Below are 26,211 nucleotides of genomic sequence, written 5' to 3' on the forward strand. Positions count from 1 at the left end.
AAGTCAGAGATTCTACCCCTACCCAAGGAGAGGGCATGACAAAAAGTGTGTCTGCCTGCGGTGGGAATCATGGGGCCATCCTAGAATTATGCCATCCACACTACTTTTTCAAGGGCACCTTCTGAGTTCAAGGTGCCCACTCCTGACCCCTCATATCCCAAGTTCAATCCATTGCCACTTCTAAGATGTGAGCTAAATGTTAAGAAGCTCTCAATACACTCTTCCCAGCACTTTCAATAGAGAAGGGAATTCTTGATAATCACAAGCTTCAAGACCTGGAGGACTCCCAGTGGGCTAACAGGAGTGGTGTAGCTTCAGATGGGGGCTACTCATCAATAGTTGCTGAAAAGACAAGTCCATCTCTGAACTGAAGCACCATGAAAGGGACACAAAAGGGAAGAAAGCACTTTTTTCCTCCTACTTCAAAGAGCTACTTATATAGCTGGGACGATCACATTGGCCTGCTTGTTTTGTTTCCCTGTGAGGTTATTAATCTCATTACAGAAAACATGGAGATAAGTGGATTGTGAGCCATTATAAAGTATTTACATTCCGGTTTGGGTCTTCCTAGACTTTTTACATTGCATGTTCGAAAATGTATGACAAACATCTTGGCACACGTTGCTACCCCCCACCCCCGGGCCCCCTCCCCCTTATTTTGGATTACTTTTTGAAGTAGGGCTTAGAGAAGGAATTACTGGGTCAAAGTATGCAAGCGTTTTTGAGGCTGTTGGTACATTTTCCAAAATGCTTGTGTTGATGTTTATACAGGGGCCCCGGCTGGTGATCTGGGACTTGCCTGTTACTTTATCTTCGGGTCAGGAGCCTGGGCCAGCTCTGGCGATCTGTGTGGGAGAGAGCCCTGCTTCTCCCAGCTCTGTGTCTGGCAGAACAGACACAGCGCTCCCCACAGCGCCCTCCAGGGGCCAGCGGCAAAAGTGCAGAAGCGGGGGTGGGGGAGGGCGTGGGGTACCGTGTTGCTTTGGTACAGGCACCGCCCCGCCCCAGCTGTGCCCACGAAGTGTGTGCTTGGAAGGGGCAAAGGGGAGAGCCAGACTCTCTGGGCAGGGAAAGCCAATTTTACTGCAGAACGGGGAGTATGTTGACTTTCTCAAACTCCACCCCTCGCTCTGTATTTTTCCACCAAAAACACCGAAGCACTTGATGGAAGGTAACCGTGCCAACAACCCTGTGAGGTGGCTTCTGTCGTCACCCCCCATTTTACAGAGGGGGAAACTGAGGCCTGGAGAGGTGCCTCGCCTAAGGGAAAACTCCGGTCTTTATTTCTCAGGTTTTGGGTTTGGCAAGAAGAGCCAGAGACTGCCTTTCCTTCCGTCTCTCCCTCTTTCTCTCAAGTTCCCTTCTTTCAAACAGAAACAGAAGCCCAGGCACGCCATGCCCTGTCCCAAGCCTGCTTGGCCAGATGGGCAAAGGGGAGGCGGAGGGAGGAGGATTCCAAAGTCTCCCGGCCTGGGACGGAGGCCTCGGGTACCTTATCCTCATGGAAAAATTATATCCCTGGATGGTGCCCAGGGGGCTGCCCACGCAAGCCCTGTAATTAGGGCCACAATAGCGACAGCAATGTTGGAGTGTATTTTCTTTCACAAGGAGGGCCCCGTGCTCCCTCCCTCAGCTCCCCAGAGCTGCATGTGTAAACGATTAAGCCGGTTTGTTTTTTCTAGAGTGCTGGGGAGGAAGTGACATTGACATCCTTGCGGCCTGAGGGCAGGGCCAGCGCCTCTGTGGGAACCAGGCCCACGCCTCTCTCTGAACCTGGTCTCGGGACCCGCCTTTCCAGGCCCTAGCGGGAGCCCCCCACCCAGTGGCTAGAAGCCCCCCACCCAGTGGGGGTCCATCTCTGCTGCAGGCAGCCCCAACCTGGCAACGCTTCACGGCCGCTCCCTTTGGACTGAAAATAGAAAGACCAGACGTGCCTCTGTCTGAACTCCGGAGCGCTGCCCGGGACCTGGGCAGGCTCATCCACTTGCTCATGACCAGTCCAGCGCTTCTGGGAGGAAAGAGGCCACTTTTCCTGGCTGTCCATGAGGGCGCAGCTCTGGACCCTGTGCGCTGGCCCTTGGCTGGTGCAAATCCCCAGGGCGGGGGCGGGGGGTGGGGGTGCGGTAAGCTGCATGTGAGGAGACCTCACTCAGACTAGGATGGCCCCAGTGCTCGTCGGATGGAAGGGCACTGACGAGCCCTTCAGTGGCCAGCAGGTGGCAGAAGAAGGCAGCTGGCTTCTTCCCGCCACCTCTACCAGGTGAGTCCTGCTTCCAGGGGCTCTTCCTCCTGGACACATCCATGTGTTTAAACCACATCCTGGCCCCCTGGCCTCCCCCTAGTCCAACAGCTAGTCATCAGCCTCTGTCTCTGCTGGGTCCAGGACGCCTCCTGAATTTCCCACTCTGTCCTCATCTGGTCCAGGCTGCTGCCCTCCTGCGTGGACAGCCTCTGCAGGGGTGTCTCTGCCTCCACACAGAGTCCAAGGTGGGGAGGGGGGGATCCCTCTACCAAGCAACCTCCCTCCATGATGCCTCACTGCCAGGATCCGCACTTCAGATCTGGCCACACAAACCCCACGTGAACTGGTCCCTGCTTCTGTCCATCTTCATCCTGCATGAGATCCAGACCCAGAACTGTCCCCCTCTGGCCCAAAGAGACAGCTTCTGGCCTACCGCAGGGCCTTTACACATGCTGTTCCCCTAGCCAGAAACACTGTTCTCCCTCCCCTCTTCATCTTTCCAGGACACCTCCTCCAGGAAGCCTGCCTGGATGCCTTAGACGAGACTTGGAGCTCCCTGTGATTGAGATGGCCTCTGTAGCTAGGCACCCCATGTCAGTTCTCTGCTTTCTGCTCAGGGCCCTGCACACATCAAGAGTTTTACAATATTTGTTCAGTGAATGAATGGCAAATGGAGACCCAGAAATCACTTGCCTAAGGCAGAGGCCAAACTGAGCAAGAAGACACAGCTCTGACTGTCCCCCCCTCACCCCCCATCCCTGTCCCCCATCACACACACATGATCAGGGCACTGGTCTCTTCTTGTTCTGGCCCCTGTAGTCAGCTGGGCAGAGCCAGCTGCAGACATCAGCAGAATGGCCCTCCCCATGCCTTCAGCTGGAGCCAGTGCCTCCCTCCGTTTATTGGTGCCCCCTACCAACTGACCAGAGCCTGAACCTGCCATCACAGGTACACGGCGATGGTCCCGGGGGCCGTTGGCACATCTGAAGAGGGTGACACCCACCCCACAGGAACTGTGTTTTCATGGTGGAATTCCCAGTGGAAGATGGGGAAGACTCTCTGGGGGTGACTTGGGAGATGGGGAAGGTCCTCACCTCACTCGGGGACGGTCACACCTTGTAAAACAAAAACAGAGACCGTTTCTTATGTTAGGATTGCCACGTGGCTTTGACCTGTTCAGGGTCACCTAGAAGATGCAGCCTGTGGCGAGGATGCTGGCCCTTTGGAGGTGTTTTGATACCATATGGGCAGGGAAGACTGGAGGAGTGGGGTCCATCCATGGAGTCCAGTGGTGTGATGAGAGGCTGAGCACCTCTGGGCCGTCTAGGGGTCGGGAAGTGTGTTCTTTGTTTTTCTATTTTTGGCCATGTCACATGGCTTGGTAGGATCTAGTTCCCCAATCAGGGACTGAACCTGGGAGACAGCAGTGAAAGCACTTAGTTCTAACCACTGGCGGGCATGCATGCTAAGTCGCTTCAGTCGTGTCCTACTCTTAGAACAGTGGAGTGGGTTGCTATGCCCGCTTCCAGGGGACCTTCCCCACCCAGGGATCGAACCCATGTCTCTTATGTCTCTTGCATTGCCAGGTGGGAACCTACCGCTAGAGCCACCTGGGAAGCTCTAACCCCTGGACCCCCAGGGAATTCCCCTGGGAAGTGTTGTGTCTCACTTCCTGGGGGCTGGTTGCAGAAATGATCTCTTAACCTCTCTGGAGGCTATGCCCATCAGGAGGGGTGGCCTGGGGCCAGGTGGAAAGGGCTGGCTTCAGACCACTCCCCTCACTGCACAATTTTCTGCAGACTCCTGAGTGGCTGGTGGCACACAGGTCCTCTGTCACCCCCAGTGACCATCTGCAAAAGGGCAGGCTGGAGAACTTGGAAGAAGGGCTCTGGTGGTCTTGACTGTTAGACCACCAGAACCACTCTGTCCTGTAAGCCCACCTGGGGCCTCCTCTCTGCACCCCCACTGTCTGAGCCATTCGCCCAGGCCCCTCCACAGCCAAAGGCCCAGGGGCACCCACACCTCCTGCATGTCCAGCAGCAAGGGCTTTAATTCCAGCCCCTGCCCCCCACACCTGTGCTTCCCCTGCCATAGGGTAGGGGAGACACCCCCTGCCCAGAGAGGGCTGGGATCCTGCCCAGAGTCACACAGCAGGGTTTCTCCCAAACACCTGGGTGTAGGGGCTCCAGGGAAGGTCTCTGTCCTCCAACCCCACTCCCCGCCCCTGGGGTCTGCACGGTGATAAAGGACTTTTTCAGAACGAGGGACACAGACAAGGGCAGCTGGCCCCCCCAGAACGGCCCCTCATTGGTTTGCTGTCCTGTCCGCAACCCCCCCGCAACCTTTGGGGGCTTAAACAATTTCTTCTTTTTTTATTTCTTACAGACAACAGCTTTTTGGCTTTCATACACCAAGTAAGTGAGGTCCTCGGTGAGCTGCTATTCCACCTTCTGGCCCAAACCCTCCAAGGATCAGGGGCCGAAGTCTCCAGCGGCCGTAGATGAGGGGCTGAGCCAGGCTCCAGGCATCTCAGCAGCCTCTTGGGCCCAGGAGTCTGGGCTGCAGAGAAGGGCCAGCCAGGAGAGCCCACCCAGCCTGTCCTGGAGACAGGGGGCAGGAGAAGGTCACTTTCCTGCGTGTCTGCCCTCTTTTCTGTTGTCGTTAGACCAGGGAGGCACTGGGATCCTGGCGGAGCCGGCTGTCAGTTCACGGTGGGCACCTGGCTGTGATGCAGGCTGAACTCCTTGGCCTTGAGACGGAGACTGGCGATACTGTTGGCCATGCTGACCCCCGGGGTCGCGGGGCCTGAGCCTCCAGGGCTGTAGGGCGGCACCGTGCTGGGGGCGACAGAAGACACAAGGACATGTCGGTGCTGCCCGGAGCTGACCACCCTGGCTGTCCATCCAAGGACCCCAGCCTCTGGTCCTCCTGCCTCCCCTCCTCAGCTCGCAGGCAGCCTTCCCCTGGGGCTGGAGGTGACCTGCGGCCGCAAGATTTAGGGCAGAGGCAGAAGGGCCCACGGTCGGCACTGGGACCTGGAGCCGCCCCTGCAGGTTTGGGGTCATTCCTCGCTGGACCAGGAACTTCCTGCATCCTGTTCACCCCCCAGCGCCCACCGGGTGCCTAACACACAGCAGGGTGGGGGTGGGATGAACGCACACCTGTATGGAAGGACACCTCTTGATGGTTCTCCTGCCCCAGGTAAGGAGAGGGCAGGGAGGGGGTGGGAGGGCTGTGGGTCTAGCGTGGACATTTCCAGGACTCAGATCCCACAAGCTGACCCACTGGATCTCCTGAGACCAGGGCTCCCACAGAGCTGCTCACACAGCCTAAGGGGTGGACAGCACCCCTGGGAGCTGTGGGGTGCAAAACCCCAACTCCCCAGCACCCCCTCCCTCTCCCGCCCTGCCCTGCCACCTTTTCCTGGCTTTGACCAGGACAAAACTGCCCCAGCCCTCGCCTCCAGGTCCCAGCCAGGTCCCCAGGACTGGGAACCATCCTCGGGGGCCCTCCCGGCCTCCCTCCAGGATGACCAACAAGAGGTGCGGAGGTGCTCGCGCCAGCCTAGAAAGCTGCAGGTTTTCTTTCTTTTTTATTTAAAAAAAAATTTATTTAGTAATTTATTTGGCTGCGCTGGGTCTTTGTTGTGGCATGTGGGCTCTTTTAGTTGTGGCTGTTAAAGTTCTGCTGAAGATCTAGTTCCCTGATCTAGATCCCTGTGGGATCTAGTTCCCTGACCAGGGATGGAACCCAGGCCCCCGGGATTGAGAGTGCAGAGACTTAGCCACTGGACCACCAGGGACGTCCCAGAAATTGGCAGCTGTTCAGCTCCCTCAGGGTGACAGGGTTTCTCCACTCCCTACTCTCATCTTCTTGCCAGTCCACACATTTACAAATATACGTGCGTGCGCGCACGCGCACACACAAACATACACACACACATTCTTACAACCTCCCCCATGCACACAGTCACACGCCTGCCCACACACCCCCAGTCCACGGAGGGCCTGGGCCCCTTTCACAGTTCTCTCCAGAGCCTCGAAGGAATCTGGATCCTAAAACACCCCATGGGGGTCTCCAGACTGCTGCCCGCCCGCCAACCCTGACCGGAAGCAGTTCCCACTCTCACCTGTAGGGGGACGAGGCTGTCCAGGAGAGATAGTCCGGGCTCAGGGTGGTGGGCCGGGGAGCCACCGGCTGCTCGATGGCGGCCTCCTGACTGTAGGACTTGAGCAGCGAGGCCGAGCGGTTGGCCAGCATGGCCCGCTCGTTTCTGCGGAACTTGGCCCGGCGGTTCTGAAACCAGACCTGGGTGTGGGAAGGAGCCATGAGTGGGCTGCCAGGGGGACCCAAGTCCTTTTGGACCCACTGTGTACCTGCTCTGTCACCCACCCTACACTGGCGGCCTCATTTCCCTGAGCCTCAGTTTTCTCATATGTAAAATGGGGGTGATATAGTGCCTGCCGCTGGGTCAGTGTGTGTTGGAGACTGTGCCAGTGGAGGAATGAAGGCATGAACCGATGAACATTTAGCTGCTGGAAGGTTGTAACGAAGAGAGCTGTACGCTGGGCACTCTGCTCAGAGCTGGCACGGAGAAAGCCCTGGACACTTTAAAACGACTTTTATTTATCAAAACCCTCTGTGCCAGACACTGAGCTAAGCCACAAAAATAATTCTTTTCTCATAAGAAGGCTATAAAATAGACCCACGCGATCCTCATTTTACAGGGAAGCCACCCTGTGGGCTTCCCTTATAGCTCATCTGCCTGCAGAGCAGGAGACCCCAGTTGGTTTTGATTCCTGGGTCGGGAAAATCCCCTGGAGAAGGAAATGGAAACCCACTCCAGTACTCTTGCCTGGAGAATCCCATGGACAGAGGAGCCTGGTGGGCTGCAGTGCATGTAGTCGCAAGAGTCAGACACGAGTTAGCGACTACACCCCCACCACCACCTATGGCACAGAGGGGTTAAGTAACTTGCTGAAGCTCACACAGCTGGCCAGTGGCAGGGCTTGGATCGGACCCTCAGCCCTCCTGGCCTCAGACGCCCCCGCACACCTTGGCAATTCCTTAACCCTGAGTGCATGGTGGCTGTACACGCTCCTGAGAGGAGCCCACGGACTCGCAGCGCTCACCTGGACGCGCGCCTCGCTGAGGTTGACCCGCCGGGCCAGCTCCTCCCGCACGAAGGCGTCGGGGTAGTGCGTGCGCTCGAACACGCGCTCCAGAGCCTGCAGCTGGCTGCTGTTGAACGTGGTGCGGTTTCGCCGCTGCTTCTTCTTCCGCTTGGCGGCGCTGCTGCGCCCGGGGCTGGGACACTCACCTGCAGAGGGACCCAAGGGTCAGCTCAAGGCCAGGCCGGGCCGCCCCTGCGCCCGCAGGCGCCCACATGGTCACGACTCAGGCAACGTGCGCTGAGCGCTTTAACCTGTGTCTTCCCACTGCGGGTGGATGGTCCAGCCCTGAGATTAGGACCCTTTAATTCACTCCTTTGTTAATTTCTTTATCCATCCATCCATTTATTCTACAACACACTTACTGAGCACACGACGTGGCAGGCACAGGGCTAGGGCCCTGGGGATATAAAGGTGAACCAGAGCAGCCAGGTCCCCCTCCTGGGGAGCCAGGGGACAGGCACCTGCTGCCGTGAGGGACAACAGACCTGATCAGGGAGGGCCAGAGGCATCTACGTGTCCTCAGAAGCTGGCTCAAACTCTGGGGTATGGTCAACCACCATGGGTATTTGTTGTTGAATCACATTAATATATAAAAAGGCACAGTGAAAGTCACAGTTCTGAGGGTCCACTGCATGCAGGTAGGCTTTTTAACACACAGACCATTGGATGTTCACAAAAACCCAGGCAGGTGCTATTCACCTCCTCATGCCCCATCTACGGAGGAGGGGGGAGTTCAGTTACTGTTTCCACATTTCAATTTTACCCAGGGGTTAAACTGCTGACCCTTCATCCTGAAGGGCCCAGCTCACTGCTCACTCCTCCAGGAAGCCCTCCCTGATCTCCTGAGTGCACAGGGAATGCTCTCTCCTCCATTGCATTCACTGGACACTTAGAACCAACCCTGTCTGGTTCAGTACTTGCTTATGTATCTTATTTTCTTATTAAAAATGTGTATTTTATGGATAAGCAACAAGGTTCTACTATATAGCACAGGGAACAATATTCAACATCCTATAATTAAGCATAATGGGAAAAGAATATGAAGAAGAAGGTATAACTGAATCACCTTGCTGTACACCAGAAATTAACACATTGTAAATCAACTATACTTGAAAAAAAAAAAAAGGATACTTCATCAAATTAAAGAATCTGGAGATTTCATGTTAAAAAAAGTATATTCTAATAACCAAGTAACATCAGTGTCACAGTAAAAGATTCAGACAACACAGAAAAGGACAAAGGAAAAGTAATGACGCCCTTCTCTTGACTCTACTCCCCAAGCTTTACAAAATTACAGATGTGCATTTAAAATAACTTACAAGCATGACTCTACAAATGACCCTACTTCACCCCTTTTCGTGACTGAGTAATATCCCATTGTGTTCATGTGCGTCTTCTTTCTCCATTCGTCATGAGCATTTAGGTTCTTTCCATGTCCTGGCCATTGTAAATAGTGCTGCAATGAATATTAGGGTACACATGTCACAGAACGAAATAGGGTCATTTGCAGAGACGTGGGTGGACCTAGAGTTGGTCAGATGGGCTGTATAAGTCAGAAAGAGAAAAACAAATATATATTAATGCATATATGTGGAATCTAGAAAAGTGTTACAGATGAACATATTTCCAGGGCAGGAAGGAAGGCTGGGAGGGACGGGGAGATCAGGACGGACACATGTAGACTGTGCTGTGCTGTGTTTCGTTGCCCAGTCGTGTCCGACCCTTTGCGACCCCGTGGACTGTAGCTCACCAGGCTCCTCTGTTCCTGGGGATTCTCCAGGCAAGAATACTGGAGTGGGTTACCACGCTCTCCTCCAGGGGCCACTGCTGCTAAGTCACTTCAGTCGTGTCCGGCTCTATGCGACCCCATAGACGGCAGCCCACCAGGCTCACCCATCCCTGGGATTCTCCAGGCAAGAATACTGGGGTGGGTTGCCATTTCCTTCTCCAATGCATGAAAGTGAAAAGTGAAAGTGAAGTCGCTCAGTCGTGTCTGACTCTTAGCGACCCCAGGGACTGCAGCCTACCAAGATCCTCCGTCCATGGGATTTTCCAAGCGAGAGTACTGGAGTGGGGTGCCTTTGCCATCTCCGCATATATACACTACCATGCATAAAATAGATATCTAGTGGGAACCTGCTATAAAGCACAGGAAACTCAGCTCGGTACTCTGTGATGACCTAGAGGGGTGGAATAGGGGGTGGCTGGGGAGGAGGAGGTCCAAGAGGGAGGGGATATATGTATACTTATAGCTGATTCACTTCATTGTACAGCAGAAACTAATACAATTTTGCAAAGCAATTATACTCCAACAAAGTAAAATTTAAAAAGCTTACAAGTATGAGATCACGCTGAACACACTGGTGCTGCAACGTTCCTCTTCCTATTTACTATACTCCTGAGACCGCTCCAACCCGGGCCAGCAAACCAGCCTTCTTTATTTGCATCATATGAACTGATCTGTATTTTCCCTTTTGTTCCCTTCTTCCCTGGTGGCTCAGCTGGTAAAGAATCTGCCTGCAATGCAGGAGACGTGGAGTCAATCCCTGGGTTGGGAAGATCCCCTGGAGAAGAGAACAGCTACCCACTCCAGTATTCTGGCCTGCAGAACCCCATGGACTATTTCATGGGATCGCAAAGAACCAAAACAGTTGTCACAGGAACAGTAACCATCACCTGTTGTCACAGTAACAGATTCAAACAACACAGAAAGGGACAAAAAGTTCCCGACTCTGCTCCCCAAGCTTTACAAAATTATGTGTGATTTAAAAATAATTTATAAGCATGACTCTACAAATGACCCTATTTCATTCCTTTTAGTGGTTGACTTTGAGCGACTTTACCACGTTCCCTGTCCCACCTTCCACCTGTCAGAACCATTGTAAAATTCGTCTTTGCTTTATCCTTTCCGCACTGCTTTTTGCAGTTTTTTTTCTCGTATTTTCTCCTGCTCTTCTATTGGAAGCTAGCAGACTGTGGACTGCTGTGCCCCTCTCTTTGATCCCACTGAGCAACACATCCCAGGGATTTTGCCACCCAGTTCAGACAGCCCTGCATGTGGCTCTGTGCCACTCAGTTGTGCAAATGTACTAGGTTTTTAAAAATATTTATTTACTTATTTGGCTCTGCGGAATCTTTCCATTGTGGCACGCGGGATCTAGTTACCTGACCCAGAATGGAACCCAGGCCCCCTCTGCATCAGGAGGGCAGAGTCTTCGCCACTCGACCACCAGGGAAATCCCTAAACTGTGGTTTATTTAACTAGAACCAGAGCCCTATCGATTGGCAGGTGGTGTGTTTCCCATCTTTTGCAACTCAGAAGAATACCACAGTGAATAACCTCATGCTAACATGATATTCTATTTTTTCCAGTGAATATTTGGGACAGATTCCTAGAATTGGGATTGTTGGGCCAATGAGTAAAAAGCTAGCTAGAGCCAAGGACCCCCTCCAGGGTTCCCAGCAGCAGTGGATGGGAAGGCCAGTTCTGCTCCCAGCTGGGTCAGCAGAGGGTGTGGATAACCTTTTGGATTTGGGGACACACCCTGTATTTTTGCTTCCCCAGTTACACATTCCCTTTATGTTGCTGCTCAATTGCTCATTCATGTCCGATTCTGCGACCCCATGGACTGCAGCATGCCAGGCTTCACCATCTCCAGGAGCTTGCTCAAATTCACGTCCATCAAGTCCGTGATGCCATCCAACCATCTGGCCCTCTGTCGTCCCCTTCTCCTCCTGCCCTCAATCTTTCTCACCATCAGGGTCTTTTCCAATGAGTCAGCTTTTCGCATCAGGTGGCCGAGGTACTGGAACTTCAGCTTCAGTATCGGTCCCTCCAGTGAATATTCAGGATTGATTGCCTTTAGGATTGACTGGTTTGATCACATCCTACATTCTTCACACGATGCTGAGTTGCTCAGCTGAGCATCTAGAACATTCCAGGCCCGGCCACAGATACCATTCAATCCTGGCTTTTGAACGCTCCCACGTTCGCAGAGTTTACTGACTCTTGAGCAACCAGCTGATTGGATTGGAGGGCAAACTGTTCCATGAGTCCAGTAATGGTTGCATGGGTCGGAGGTGGGGGCAGGGGAGTCGTCAAGCAGGAATCAGGCAGGGTTTCCCGGGAAAAGATGGCCTTACTGGGTTTGGACCGGTGGTTCTCAATTGAGGGCAATTTAGCCTCCAGGGGACATCTGGCAATGTCTGGAGACAATTTTGAAGGTCAGGACTGAGAGGCGGATGGAGCTCCTGGGACGGAGGTAGAGACCGGGGCTGCTGCTAAGTATGCTTCAGTGCCCAGAACAGACCCTGGATCAGGGAATTCTTTGGCTCACCGTGTGCACAGCGCTGAGGGAGAGGCCCTGGTTTGGAGGGAGGACCAGGAATTGAAGTCCAGTACTTTCCCCTTTGGAAAGTACTAAAAACACAGGACACATGTGGGAATGGGGTAGGCGGTGGCAGGGAACACGGAGCGAGCTGGCTTCGACTCCTGGACCCGCTTCAATCTTCACTCCTCACCCCTTTCCTCCCAGAAAAGGTGAAGATGGATGAGAATGTCTGGTGGCTGTGAATGTCTCTCCACCCCCGCCCCTCACCCCCTCAAGCGGGAAGAAACCTTACACCGAAATATCAAGGGTCGAGCGCTGAAAACCTGTGTGATCAAGACCCCAGAGAGTGGATGGAAGCTTCTGGAACACCAGCCATTGCGAGCCGATTTCCGCCCCCCCCTTTAGGCAATGCTGCTTGGGCACAAACCCAACGCAGGAGGCCTTTCAGCCAAAAAAGGAGACTTTTTCGGGAAATTTCTGAGCAATTCAAAACGGAGGGTGTTGAAATGAAAACCATTTTGCAGCCTTGGCCCCTGCCAAGGGGGTGCCGGAAGAAACAACTCTGCTCTTTGGCTAAACTGCTGGAGCCTTGGAGCCGAAACTCTCAGGCAAGGGATTTACACCCCCAGCTCCAGCAACCCGACTCTCACACCCCTCACCCCAGCTGGGCTGGACTCACTTCTCTCCGTCAGGGCAGCTGTGATGGAATGCGCTCAACCAAAGTGGGTCTGGGCACGAACAGCGTCCAGTGTTGCACACACTCCCATCCACTGGATCCCAGCATCTGCCCTACGAGGTGTTATCCCATTTCACACACTGGGAAACTGAGGCTCTGAAAGGTTGACCCAAGATCACGCAGCTGGGACGTGCCTGTGGGGAGACTCAGGCAGCCTGGAGTATGAGTTTGTCTGCTGGGTCGTCTTCCCTCATTCTGCTGGTTCCCAGGGAAGGTGATGCCAGGTATGGGGCGGGGCAGCGGGGGATCACACTCTCAGTCCCAGCTCTGGGAGACCTCATGGATCGTGTCATCTCACTGCTGTGTAAATGTCCCCAAGACTCCATCCTTGGGGGGACATCCTTGAGGGGGGAAGACCTCACCTCTGGGAGTCCTGCAGGACCGTGGCTTGCCCAGGGTCACACAAAGTTCCTGCAGAAGCTGAGTTTAACTGAATGCCAAGAGCACAGTCATTGCTCCATAAATGCTCGCTGCATTTAACATTTTTTTTTGGCTGTGCTGCACAACATGTGGGATCTTCATTCTCAGACCAGGTATCGAACCTGCGCCCCCTGCATTGGAAGCGCAGAGTCTTAATCGCTGGGCCTCCAGGGAAGTTCCTGCCCTTAACATTCTTGACTGTATGCAACCCGCTTCCACCCCCCACCCCCCCAAAAAAACAAGGATCTTTCTTCTTCAGCCCAGCCCCTAGCAGAAAGCTGCTTCCAGTCCCAACTGCGGGCAGAGGCTGAGAAGAGGCCATTGAGGATGTGGAAGATTTAGGAGGTGTCTTGGAGGTGACCCAGGACTTGAACCCACAGCTTTGGCCTCAGCCAGGGCTCACTCTCAGGCTGCACTTTGCTTCCCAGTGGATGCGCCGGATGTTCGTTACCACGAGTTCCTGAATCGCCCCCTGAGAAGTGGATGTGGTGGGCGTGTGTCCTCTGGGGGTTCCACGCTTGAGCTTCAAGCATTTGGAAAATAAATAAATACTCTTGAAGCCTCGGGCCAGCGAGCACTGGGGCCAGGTCTGTCCCAAAAAGGCTGTGCCCAAAGTTTCCTTTTGTTCAGTAAAAGTTCTGGGATTGAAAATAAAGCCTGAAACCACCTCCATTTACCTGGGCTCTTTAGGGGCTACCGTGAGGGGCTGAGTCCGGGGAAAGATAAACGGACTCAGATAGCAGAGGCAGCCACGCTCTCTCTCTTACTACATTACAGTGAGAAAAAGTGACTGCTGCACTGTTCTCTGCCATTAAATTATTTCACACATACCATTTACTTGGCTGACTTCAGGCCAAAGACATTTAAAAACTCTGCTCTCGGCCAAATGATCAAGTGTTCCTGGCTCCTTCCCCTGCACCCATGGTTTTTCTTATTCCATTTAATTTAAGGGTCTAAATAGTCTGGAGGGAATTAACTGCAAATTCTTCCTAAGACAAATAAACCCGGCCTCTTCGTTTCTGCCTTTCTCAAGCTGTTGAGAGACACTCTCTGTTTGTTTTTGCTTCAAATAGTCAGTTTGTGCCTGACCCTGGGGCCACAGCGAGCTCCAACCCAAATAAATAACTTTTATTAATTAGCATTTATTCCGACCGAATAAGCGGTCTCCCCCACCCCAAATGTGATCTCTGCCAACACGTTCACAAAAATAAACAACGGGTCCCCAGGACCTCGATGTGGATTTAACAAATTAACACTGGGCCTTGGTCAAAGGAGTTTTGAGGCTGCAGAAATACTTACAGCCAGAAGAGGCTGGGGAAGGAAGTGGAGGTGGGGGGGTGCATGGAGGCTGTGCCCCCTAACACCCAGGTTTCTTGGGAGAGAGCTGGGTTCCTTTGAAAGACCCCCTAGGAGTGGGGCTCAGACAGGAATTCTGGAATCTGTAGCCTTATGTGCCTTCCAGGCAGCATCCCTGACTCCAGGGCCAGCAGGAGAGCCTTGGGAGAGAATCACGCCTCATCAGATAAGAAGTAACAGGGAGCAGAGGTGGTTAAGGAGGCCCGGGTCCTGGTTTAGGGCCGCAGGTTGGCGCTGGCTCATCAGCACAGTGGCCACAGGCGAAGCCTTTATTCCACCCCAGCCTCAGGAATCCCCCTGAGAAATGGAGGTAACAGGAACCACTTCACTGAACCCTCATGAGTATCCGACCTGGGTGCTCTTAGCCTGATTTTTACAGAAGGGGAAACTGAGGCACGGGGTTAAACAACCTGTCAAAGCCACATGGCCAGTAAAGGCTGGGGCAGGGACTTAAATCTGCACATTGGTCCAGAGCCCAGGCTTCTTACCACCTTGGCATAGGCAGCCGGCCCAATGAGTACCCCCAGGTCCTCTTGTAGAGGGATCCTGGGAGGCGGGGGAGTCTGTCCAGGGGCTTAGCGTGAATGGTCAGCCAAGAAGAGGGGGCTGAAGGCAACCGGAGCATCTCTAAAGCTGGGGTCTGTGCTGGAGTCCCCGGCACACAGGCCAGGGGTAGCTGGGAGGGGCATGTAGGGCAGGGTAGCTTTGAGAAGGGCCAGGGGGGTGCCAGCTTATGATGCCTGAGAGGGCAGAGCCAGGGTCGGGCCTGGCACTGTATGCGGCACTCATATTGGAAGGAAGAAAGGAAGGATGGGCAGGAGGGAGGAGAAGAAGCGTGGACCCTGGAGCCCTCTGGAGAAGGGCACCTGGGCTTCCGGGGGCTTCCCCAGGAGGCCAGCCCCACCCCACCCCCAGAATCTCAAGCAAGGAGCCAAGAGCCACTTTCACGCTTGGACCGGTCAGCCTCTGTCCAGGACACGCAGGGACCAAAGCTAAGGCACAAGTGGGAGCAGGTGGTGAGATCACGGAGGCGAACTTTCCAGCATCACTCCCTGGAGGCCCCCAGCAACCTCGAGAGTTGGGGGGGGATGTCACTGCTTCACAGAGAAGACGGAAGGGGGGCCCAGAGAGGGGCTGGGACCTACCCAGGGTCACATAGCAAGTGAGGGCTTTCCCTCTGCAAATCCCAGACCCATTCTTTTTCTTACTACACCCCTGGTAGCTGCTTGGCAGAGAGAAGGGAGGGAGGAGGTAGCCCCAGTTCCCAGCCCAGCCCTGGGCAAACTGACCATGAACTTGACAGAGGTATGGGGCCATCCTCTTGAGAGCTTTCTGGTTCTATCTACTGGATGGGACCCCCAGGTCCCCCAGGTGGGCAGCGCCAGGACAGGGCGCCTCAGTGGTTTCAGAGATGTTGTCCCAGGTTAGTGGTCTCCCGGAGGCCAGCATTTACATTGGACAGGCACATCCTCTCCCTTGTGGACTCCTGCCCATTCCGTTCCTGGACTTGCCACTTCTCTCTGCCTCCCTGCTCACCTTCAGTTCTCAGCAGAATGCCACCTCCTCCAGGAAGCCATCCCAGACACACACACAGCCCCCCATCACAGCTCTGTCACGCTGTAGGGTAAATGTAGGGTCGTTTGTCTGGCAGGGACTGGAACTTAACTGTTTTCTGACTCCCTGGGACCCATCACAGGGCCTGGTCCAAGGTAGGAAGTGTTAATCGCTCAGTTGTGTGACTTTTTGTGACCCCCGTCAACTGTAGCCCACCAGGCTACTCTGTCCACGGAATTCTCCAGTCAAGAATACTAGAGTGGGTAGCCATTTCCTTCTCCAGAGGATCTTGATGACCCAGGGATTGAACCTGGGTCTCCCGCATTGCAGATTTTTTACCGTCTGAGCCAGCAGGGAAGTCCAAGGCAAACTCTGCACAAATATTTGTTGAGTGTTAAGTGAATGAATGAATGAATGAAGAGATAAACGAATGAATGAGGAGGCACTGAAAATGTGTGGGAAGACTTCAGAGTCTGCTCCTGTCCTGGGCTGTCTCCAGGGTCCAGGATCCTCCTCGCGGAGCTACAGAGGCCTGGCCAGGGCTGAGTCATGACAGCACGTGTCACAGGGCAGGGGGCAGGGGCTTGGGGCGGTGGGCTGGGGAGTCAGCCACCAACAACCACTGCCCAGCCACCCCTCCGAGGATGTTTCATCTCAATAATTCTGAACAAAAACCCAAGCAGCTGATCCACTTTTATACCTACCAGTCTGGAGAAGGAGAAAGTATTGCAGGAAGGAAGGTGAGGAAGGAAGACACACTGGCACCCAAGAGGGCAGAGAGGTGCCCTGGAGACCTATCCATGTCCCCATGGCCTCACAGGCCTCAGACAGCATATAAGAAGCCAGGGGTCATGGGCCACCCCCGTCCAGGACTGCTGCACCCCTAGGCCTTCCCAGCCTGCACAGTAACCAGTGTGTCTACGAGGAGGGCTCAGCCAGGCTTGGGCTGACCCTGGAGGAGGCTGGGGAGGCCCGCATGTCCTTCTGAAACATCAGCAGAGTTCTGGAGGCAGGTGCAGTGCATCTGGGTCTCCCTAGAGTCTAGAAGCTCTTCTGCACAGGCACTCAGGACATGGCATGCTGCACACACTTCCATCAGGCCACTGGATGCCCCAAGAAGCCCTAGTGGCGGGGCCGGTGTGCCGGGGGAACTTGCCTTACTGGACAGCATGAACTTCTGTCACCTCAGGCCCTTTGCACATGCTGTTCCCTCTGTCTGGAGCCCTGCACCCCTTTTGCCTGGCGAATGCATCCCTGCCTTTAATCTCAGACTAGATGCCCTGTCGTTGGGGTCTTTTTCAGCCCCCAGACCAGACACATCTCCTTGGTACAGGCTTCTGGGCCCTCTCTCTCTCCTGCACATCTGTAATTAAGTCATTCTTCCTTTGGTTACTTGCTTCATGCCTGTCTCTTTCATTTCATTGTAAGCTCTAGGAAGACAGGGGGTGGTTTGCCTTGTCACTGCTGTATCTCCAGCACCAGGCAAGTAGTTTGGTTTCAGAAATATTTCTGAATGATTATATAAATGAGGGAAGGACTCGTTCCAAAAAAGGATAAGAAGTGTCAAGTTCCAAAGCCACTTCCCTTCACCCTCAAAAGGGTCAGACAATGGTTTCTTAGATATGACACCAAAAGCACAAGGAATTAAAGGACAAGAGAGAAATCAGACCTCTTCAAATCAAAAATTTTGTGAACATCATCAAGAGTTAAAAGGCAACTCACAGGATAGGAAAATTACTTACAAATCATATATTTGGCAAGAGACCTATATTTAGAAGATGTTAAAAACTCTTGTAACTCAACAACAAAAAGACACACAATTCAATTTAAAAATGAGCAAATAGGGACTTCCCTGGTGGTCCGGTGGCTAAGACTTCACGCTCCCAATTCAGGGGGCCCAGGCTCCACCCCCGGCCAAGGAACTAGATCCCACACGCTGCAACCAAGAGTCCGCATGCCACACCTAAGACTGGTGCAGCCAGAAAAATACAGAAATATTTTACAAAAATAAATAAAAATGAACTAATGATCTGAATAGCCATTTCTTCAAGTAAGATATACAAATGACCAATAAGCACATGAAAACCTGCTCAACATCATTAACCATCAGGGAAACAGATGGAGAAGCAAAGCAAAATTCACAATGAGATAGCACTTCATGCCCACTAGGACGGCTAGAATCAAAAGACACAGTAACAAGTGGTGGCAAGAAGGCAGTGAAATCAGAACTTCCAGCCACTGCTGATAGGAATGCAAAGTGATGCAGCCGCTGTGGAAAACAGCCTGGCAGTTCCTCAAAATGTTAAAAATAGAGTTAGCATATGACCCAGTGATTCCACTCTCAGTTATATACGCAAGAGAAATGAAAACATATGTCCACACAAAAACTTGGATATGAATGAATGTTCATAGCAGTATTACTCATTATAGCCCCAAAAGTGGGAACAACCCCAAATGCCCATCAACTGACGTGTACACCAATATCCATACAATGGAATGTTATTCGACTGTCAAAAGGGATGAAGCACTGACCCATGCCACAAACGAATAACCGTTGAAAACATTCTCTGTGTGCGCTCAGTAGCTCATCATGTCCCACTCTTTGCAAACCCATGGACTGTAGCCCGCCAGGCTCCTCTCTCCATGGGATTTTCCAGGCAAGAATACTGGAGCAGGTTGCCATTTCCTACTCCAGGGGATCTTCTTGACCCAGGGATCAAACTTGTATCTCTTGCATCTCCTGTATTGGCAGGTGGATTCTTTACGACTAGCCCCATTATGTTGAATGGAAGAAGATGGTGACACTGACAGAAAGGCATATAATGTAAGATTCCACTCATATGAACTGCTCCAAATAGGCAAATCTATAGAGACAGGAAGTAGATTAGTGTTTGCCAGGGTGTTGGGGGAGGCTGGTGGAGGTGGGGATTGGGGTGGGGTGAGAACTAAAGTGTGCAGGGTTGCTTGCTGGGTGATGAAAATGTTCTCAATCGATTGTGGTGATGGCTGCACAACTGAATAGATTAAAAATCACTGGATTGTATGCTTTAAATGGGTGAGTTGTATGGTATGTGAATTATGTTTCAAAAAGTTGTTCAACAAGAACACAGAAAAAGGGAAGGAGGCAGAGAGAAATACTGGGATTGGCTGAGGATAGCAAGGAAAGAAGACCCCTGTATGCTTGGGGGGTGGGGAGCCAGGGAAGCAAAGTGATAGCAAGTGGGGCGCGGGCTCAATCCTGCCTGGGAAGCCCCAAAGCCACTGGGTCAGAAATGCTTAGAGAGACGGCAGCCACAAGCTGGGGTTCTCCGGATAGAATGTCTTTGTGTGGGGGCTGCTGGAGGCAGACAGGTGGGACCAAAACATCTTCAGAGTCCCAGGGCACTTTGACAAATGGGATCACTGGACCCAAGTGGGGAGAAGGGATGAAGCTACCAGACAGAGAGCATTTGCATCCTATTCTCAGGCACAGAGAAGGGTGGGAGGTCAGAAGCCAGACATAGCTGGCAATCTCAAAGGCTCTGGGTCCCCGGAGCTTCCCCTGGTGTCCCTAAAACCTCTGGGTCTGGGGCCTGATCACCTCCCATCGCAGGGCCCCAGGAACCAGAAATTCACATCTGTGGTCAGCCCAGCCTTCTCTGCTTTCGAGATCCCCAAACAGAGCTCCATAAATTGGGGGCACACGGTTGGAATGGGGGTGCATAGGGGATTGAGGGTTAGGGAGTCCATCACGAGGAAGAGCAGCCCTTTGCTCAAAATTTGATCTGAGAAGGAGGTTAGCGTCTGTTCCGTCTGGTTTTAATCTAAGGTTGGTGGCTAAATGCCAGATTTATTGTAAAACCTACATTTTAATAAGGGGCTGGTATCTGGAGGAAAGCTCATTAACCATTTCCAGACCAGGGTGAAGTTGCTGCTCGGGGCTCAGTGTGGGGTTTTCTCTCCCAGCTCTAGTTCCCGGGCCTCTTGAAGCCCAGGGCCAGCACCTGCTGGGAGTCAGGGCGAAGGCTGGGGGCCAGGCGCAGAGGCAGTCCGACTCTGTGTAACTTGATTCCGAAACAAAGCTGCAAACAGTTCTGGGATCTCAAGTCTGTAACGTTTGTCTTCTCAGGACTCAGACTTGAAGGAACCTTACAGATTATCTGTCAAAGTCCCTCACGTTGCCCATGGGGAAACTGAGGCACGTGGCGGGGGGCACGGTGACTTAGCCAAAGGGCTTTCAGCAAGGCGGTAACACCCCAAGTCCTGTCCACTGATGTCCACCCCTGAGGATATGCATTTTCCTCCTTGCTCCTCTCTGCTTCTGGGTTCCCTGGGGAGCGGGTGCAGATGCGCATCCTTGACCCAGCAACAGGGCGTGGTTGGCAGGGGGCGGGGCAAACCAGCAGCCCCGCCAGAGAGCCAATGGCTACCTCCGCCGCCGAGCATTGGAGACGGAGGAAAACATAACCCTGTGGGTTCTTAGTCAAGAGAGCTCCCCTCTTGGGTGCTCCGTCTCACCATCTGTGCAGTGGGACAGGAAGAGATATACCTCCCTCTCAAGGCGGCACAGAGAACGTGGAATAGTCCAGGGCTTTCCCGAGAACATGCTCAACGCAGTGGGCTACACACATGCCCACCACCTTCACTAGTACTTTTTCAAAATGAAACCGAGACCCTGACTCACTGGTTCTTCCCCTAGGTCAATCATGAACCCTTGGAGGAATCTAAGGAATTCTATGGACCCTTCCCTGCTGGCTCAGATGGTAAAGAATCTGCCTGCAATGCAGATTCAATCCCTGGGTTGGGAAGATCCTCTGGAGAAGGGAATGGCTACCCACTCCAGTATTCGTGCCTGGAGGACTTCATGGACAGATGAGCCTGGCGGGGTACAGTCCATGGGGTCACAAAGAGTCAGACATGATTGAGCGACTAACACTTCCACTTTCCCCAGAAAAACACAGGTGCACACAGAAGTTTTGCACATACCTTTGGGGAGGGGGCATGGTTCATAGACTTTCTGAATTGTGTTCACAGACCCTATGCTAAAGAGTCGGCTTGAGGACTTCGCTGGTGGCGCAGTGGGTAAGATTCTGCCTGCCAATGCAGGGGGCACGAGTTTGATCCCTCGTCTAGGAAGATCCCACATGCCTCAGGGCAACTAAGTCACAACTGCTGAGCCCACATGCTCTAGAGCCTGTGCTCCACGAGAGAAGCCACCGCAACGAGCAAGCCAAGAGCAACAATGAGGAGTAGCCCCTTCTTGCCTCAACTAGTTGCGTGTTGTGTGTTAGTCACCCAGTCGTGTCTGACTCTTTGTGACCCTATGGACTGTAGCCCACCAGACTCCTCTGTCCGTGGAATTCTCCAGGCAAGCATACTGGAGTGGATAGCCATTCCTGTCTCCAGGAGATCTTCCCCACCCAGGGATGGAACCTGGGTCTCCCACATTGCGGGCAGATTACCGTCTGAGCCACCAGGGAAGTCCAACTAGAGAAAGCCCGCATAGCAATGCAGAACCAGGGCAACCAAAAATAATAAGTTAATTAATTTAAAACATTAAAAAAAAATAAAGTCAGCTTAATGGAAAATCAGCTTCTGTGCTCTAGAAGGGAGAAGGCAATGGCAACCCTCTCCAGTCCTCTTGCCTGGAAAATCCCATGGGCGGAGGAGCCTGGTAGGCTGCAGTCCATGGGGTCGCTAAGAGACGGACACAACTGAGCGACTTCACTTTCACTTTTCACTTTCATGCATTGGAGAAGGCAATGGCAACCCACTCCAGTGGTCTTGCCTGGAGAATCCCAGGGACAGGGGAGCCTGGTGGGCTGCCGTCTTTGGGGTCGCATAGAGTCGGGCACGACTGAAGCGACTTAGCAGCAGCAGCAGCAGTGCTCTAGAAGAAACTGACCCTTTGTCCCTGTTTCACCTTGGGGTCCCCTGCACAGACCACCACCCCCCCAACAGAGATAGCAGCTGAGACAAAGGCAGTGCCCATCTGCCCCTCTTCCAAGGTTGGCGGGACCTCCTCTGACCCCAGCTCTGGGGCAATGTTGTACTCCCAGAGAGGCTGACCTTTAAAGCATCGCTGCAGGTTTTTATGACCCATCTGTGAGTTCCAGGCATGCTGGAAAATGTGAGTTTGAGGCTCGGCTCAGAGAAGCTCCAGGCTGTCTCGAGTGTTTCTGCTGGTGGCGAGGACAGGGCCGCCCCCGCCTCCACTTTCTTTTTTGGCTTCCACTTACTGAACTTTTATTGTGTGCCTGGCACTGTGTTACAAAGCCCTGCCTTCGCCAGTGCAGACGGCGCTGTTAGTAAGCCTTGTTCTCCATCACAGACGTGAGGGTCAGGCGGGAGAGGTAGCCGACCCAGGTCACACAGCCAAGCAGTGATGAAGCGGAGGCTTACGTCTGGTCTGTTTGTCCCCAGAATGGCTGGCACGTGGCAGGGGAAGCTGCCCTCATAGCCATTTCCAGACCAGGCTGAAGTTGCTGCCCAGGACCCAGTGTGGGTTTCTTCTGCCACTTAAGAGCTCCCAGCCTCTTGAAGCTTGCAACCTGCTGGGAGTCACAGCGAGGGGGCCGGGTGCAGAGACCACTCCAATTTCCTGTGGCTTAGCTCTACTCGAGCAAATCTGTGTGTTCTGCCCACACCCACACACCAGGCTCATGGGCCCTGGTGCCCTCAGAGCTGATGACCCTGCTATGCGTCCTGGCTCCCACCAGCCTCATCGGCAAGGTGGACTCAGAGCCTGAGGACAGGGCCATCTGTGACATCCTTTCTTTTTTTTTAAAAAAATATTTATTTGGCTACGCTGAGTCTTAGCTGCAGCATGTGGGATCTGGTTCTCCGACCAGGGATTGAACCCAGGCCCCCTGCATTGAGATTGTGGGGTCTTAGCCACTGGGCCACCAGGGAAGTCCCTGTGACATCTGTAACTGGTCCTAGTCACACCCTGGGATGACAGTCAACACCGACTCTGGAAATTTCTCTATGGTAGTGAGCCATAGTCCCTCTCTCTGTGGGTCCCCGAGTTTACGCTTCGAGCGAGGGACAGCGCACCTGACCCTTCCTCAGGGCCACCTTGCTAACATTTGAAGGCAGCTTTTCCAAAGCCTCCGCCATGATGCTTGGAGGCTGCCCTGCCCCCTGTCCACCCTGGTGGCCCCCAGGGGAGGGGCTGATACCAGATCTTCCAGATTTCTCATGAAGTGTCCACTGACGTTCTGCTTCGAGACTCCCTGGGAAGCTCATTAAAAAGGGACATTCCCATCCATCCCCAGGGAAGTCCCAAGTTACCCTTTTCCTGTTGCTTCTGTTTTCCCATCTAGAAAATGGAGATAATGTATTCCAATAAGGCTTCCTGGCACTAGGGGTAAAGAATCCGCCTGCCAATACAGAAGATGCAAGAGATGCGGGTTCAACCTTTGGGTCAGGAAAATCCCCTGGAGTGAGGAAATACCCCACTCCGGTATTCTGGCCTGGAAAATTCTACCGGCAGAGGAGTCTGGCAGGCTATGCCAGGGGCCTGCAAAGAATTGGACACAACTGAACACATATCCCTAACAAGAGTTTTTGTGGGGATTAAAAGAGTTACCATATGTAAAGTTCTTAAGACAGTGTCTGGGACATAGTAAGTGCTGAATCACATTAACCATTGGTGTATTTATTTGGAGTCAGCTGGGTCTAGGTTTGATTCCCAGACTTGCCATATGTTAGCCATGCCACCTGCTGGCAAATTCCTTAACCTCTCCAAACCTCATGTTTGCATCTGTCAAGTGGAGACTTTCAGAGGATTAGGGGTGGGAGCCCTAAATCTTGCTCCTAAACAACAGCATGTCGGACACTTACTTTCCTCCCAAGAGCTAGTGCCCTCCCACTGGGAGGCTGCCCTGAATGCGCCTGAGAAGTCTTTATCATCAGCACCTGGCACATAGTAGGTGTTCAATAAATATGGAGCAAACACATGTCTGATCTAATGAACGGAACTTGGGTCCCAATGGGGAGGTAGTCCCAGTTCTCTGTCCACCCAAACACTTGATGACTTCTGTGCACTGTAGATCGGGTAAACCGTGTCAGGCTTCCTGACTCCCCCGACCCTCCTATGTGTGTGCACGCCCAGTCGTGTCCAACTCTTTTTCGACCCCATGGACTGTAGCCCCCCAGGCTCCTCTGTCCTCGGGATTTTTCAGGCAACAATACTGGAGTGGGTTGCCATTTCCTTCTCCAGGGGATCTTCCTGACCCCAGGGATTGAGCCCCCATCTCCCGTGTCTCCTGCATTGGCAGGTGGATTTTTTTTTTTTTTTTAACCACTGAGACCCTCCTATCTGCAGAAACAAATTTACTGGGTTTTATTTATTTTTATTTTTTTTTACGTTTTGGCCACACTGCACAGCATGTGGGATCTTCGTTCCCCAACCAGGGATTGAACCTTCTCCCCCTTTGCAGTGGAAGCACAGTATCTTAACTGCCAGAGAAGTCCCACTTATTTTTTTTTTTTTAATTAAGGGCCAGAATATGTGCCAGAGAAATCCCCTCCCAAAGAGAAAGCTTAAGTATGGCGCTCAAGGCCAGAGGACCATGGGCATCATCTGCCTGTAGGAGAGGCAGTAAAGAGGTGCTTGGGTTGGAGCCCCATCTGCTGAGCCTGCTTGGACGGGAAGGGGTGGCTGGACTGGACTGAAGGGGCCGGGGGCTGGTGATTCCAATCCCCTCTCCAACTGGGGCCACCACCCTCCCTCTCCCTTGGGCCCCCAAATGCAAAGGAGACTTGATCTCAGTCCCAAAGTTTCCAAAGCCCAGCAGCCTGGATTGGGATCCCAACTCTTACACTTCACAGCCCTGTGACCTTGAGCTTGTCGCTGTGCATCTCTGGGCCTGTTTCCTCCTGAAGAGGGCACATGCTGGTTCCCACAGCAATGTGACAAATGGCCAGAGAGCTCTGACTGCCCGGGGCTCTGCCTGCTCCACCCTGAGCCCCTGGGGACCACGCAGGCGAGTCCTCTTTCAGTGTTTTAATGTTAAGGGGACTGACACCTCCTTCCCCCAACTCAGCATCCTAGCTCCTCACTTCCAGAACAAGGAAGCCTGGCATGGCTGGGAAAATCCAGTCTTTCCACATATCTTCAAAGGTTTTCTATGAGACACTCTTCTAGGAAGCACGGGGGGTGGGGGTGTAAACCGAGGGGACCGCCACCCCCCGCCTCCAGCCAAAGGCCCTGCGTGAGGCCCCCTCCTCTGCGGCAAGGCTGGGCTGGCCCAGCCTGACAGCACCGCCCTGCCCTTTTGCCTTCTCTCTGCTCTCCATTCCGCCTCCATCTAGCGGTACCAAACCATCTCCCCCCTGCCTCCATCTTCCTAACCTCCCCTGCTGGGAACGGTCGCTGCGGGTGGGTGGGGGGCCTGGGAGCCCAAGCACCGACAACTGGGAGCTCTGATGGCTCAGCTCTGTGGCTCACTTCACAGGACCCCCGAGAAGGCCCGGAGGGCACAGCAGAGCACCCCGAGGCTGCCGCGGCCTGGGGGTGGGGCAAGCGGCTGACCAGCCACCGGGCCAAACTGGGAGAGGCCTCAGTGAAATCCTTGTATTTCACAACCCTCACCCGCCCCGTGGGTTAAGAGCCCCCCGTCCGAATCCATGCGTCAAAAAGCCTCCAATCCCTACATTTCCTTTGCCCTATTTCCTGCCCGCCTCCCCCTATTTTGGCATTTCTCGGCACGGCCCAAACTCTTCGTCTTAGGGGAAGCTCTGACTCAGAACTTTAAAAAAATCTTACGCACAAACTTAAGAAAACAAACTTCGGGAGGGGGGCGAGGCGGGAAGAGTCCCCTGGCCCTCGTAGGGGGCGTGGAAGGGCTGGGCCTTCCGAGTGGGAGCCTTCCCTCGGGGGACCCCACCCGCGGGAGCCCAGCATCCCGGGGCCACTGGCCCATCCGGGCGGGGCGCTGGCCGGCAGGCGGGGACCGGGGTGGGGCAGGGTGGGGAGGGAAGGTCGCTTTTCCGCCCCCGCGGGTCTGGGGTCGGCCCCTGAACCCAGGGGGTGCCCGCCCGGGCGCGCCCGCCGCCGCCCGTCCCTCCCCGCCATGTGCGCGCCAGCCCGTGCGTGCGAGCCCGCCGCGCCGGTGGCGGCCAGAGCGGCGCCGGGGCACATCTGGTTCCAGGCGAGCCCCTGGCGCCTGCCTCGCCGCAGACCCGCGGCCCAGACACACAGACGTTAATAGATCGGCGCGCCCAGCCCCGCGCGGCCCGCGCCCGCCGCCGCCAAGCCGCTCAGCGCGAGAGCGAGGCGGCCGCCCGCGCGGGAGGGTGGGCGCGGTCGGAGGGGTGGGCGCGCGGCGGGCGCGGCTGGGGGCGGGGGGCGCAGCGCCCACCCTCCCTTCCCCCTTCCGGCAGCCTGTCTTCCCCGCTGCTCCGACGCCTCAG

At 54.0% G+C, this 26,211-nt stretch overlaps 2 protein-coding genes across 2 annotated transcripts in view; one reads left to right on the forward strand and one right to left on the reverse strand.

The window, feature by feature from the left end:
* Positions 1-696: 696 nt before the first annotated feature.
* Positions 697-1,811, forward strand: LOC147362418 (uncharacterized). The gene has a single exon (XM_086324552.1). It carries the CDS (start codon positions 748-750, stop codon positions 1,699-1,701), a length of 954 nt encoding a protein of 317 aa, XP_086180678.1. The 5' UTR covers positions 697-747; the 3' UTR covers positions 1,702-1,811.
* Positions 1,812-4,599: 2,788 nt separating this feature from the next.
* Positions 4,600-26,211, reverse strand: part of PRRX2 (paired related homeobox 2) — a 52,006-nt gene continuing 30,394 nt past the window's right edge. The window contains exons 2-4 of the mRNA XM_086324553.1: positions 7,375-7,562; positions 6,372-6,550; positions 4,600-5,079 (exon numbers count right to left, since the gene is read on the reverse strand). Coding sequence (XP_086180679.1) covers positions 4,944-5,079; positions 6,372-6,550; positions 7,375-7,562 — 503 coding nt within the window. The 3' untranslated portion in view covers positions 4,600-4,943. The remainder of the gene's footprint in view (positions 5,080-6,371; positions 6,551-7,374; positions 7,563-26,211) is intronic.

The sequence above is a fragment of the Bos grunniens genome, chromosome 11, assembly GCF_055505025.1.
Source record: "Bos grunniens cultivar Pamir isolate PY7600 chromosome 11, Bosgru_T2T1.0, whole genome shotgun sequence".
NCBI lineage: Eukaryota > Metazoa > Chordata > Mammalia > Artiodactyla > Bovidae > Bos > Bos grunniens.

Bases quoted from the DNA above. Each gene is read 5' to 3' on its own strand.
- LOC147362418 (XM_086324552.1), top strand. From the start codon at position 748: ATGCTTGTGTTGATGTTTATACAGGGGCCCCGGCTGGTGATCTGGGAC.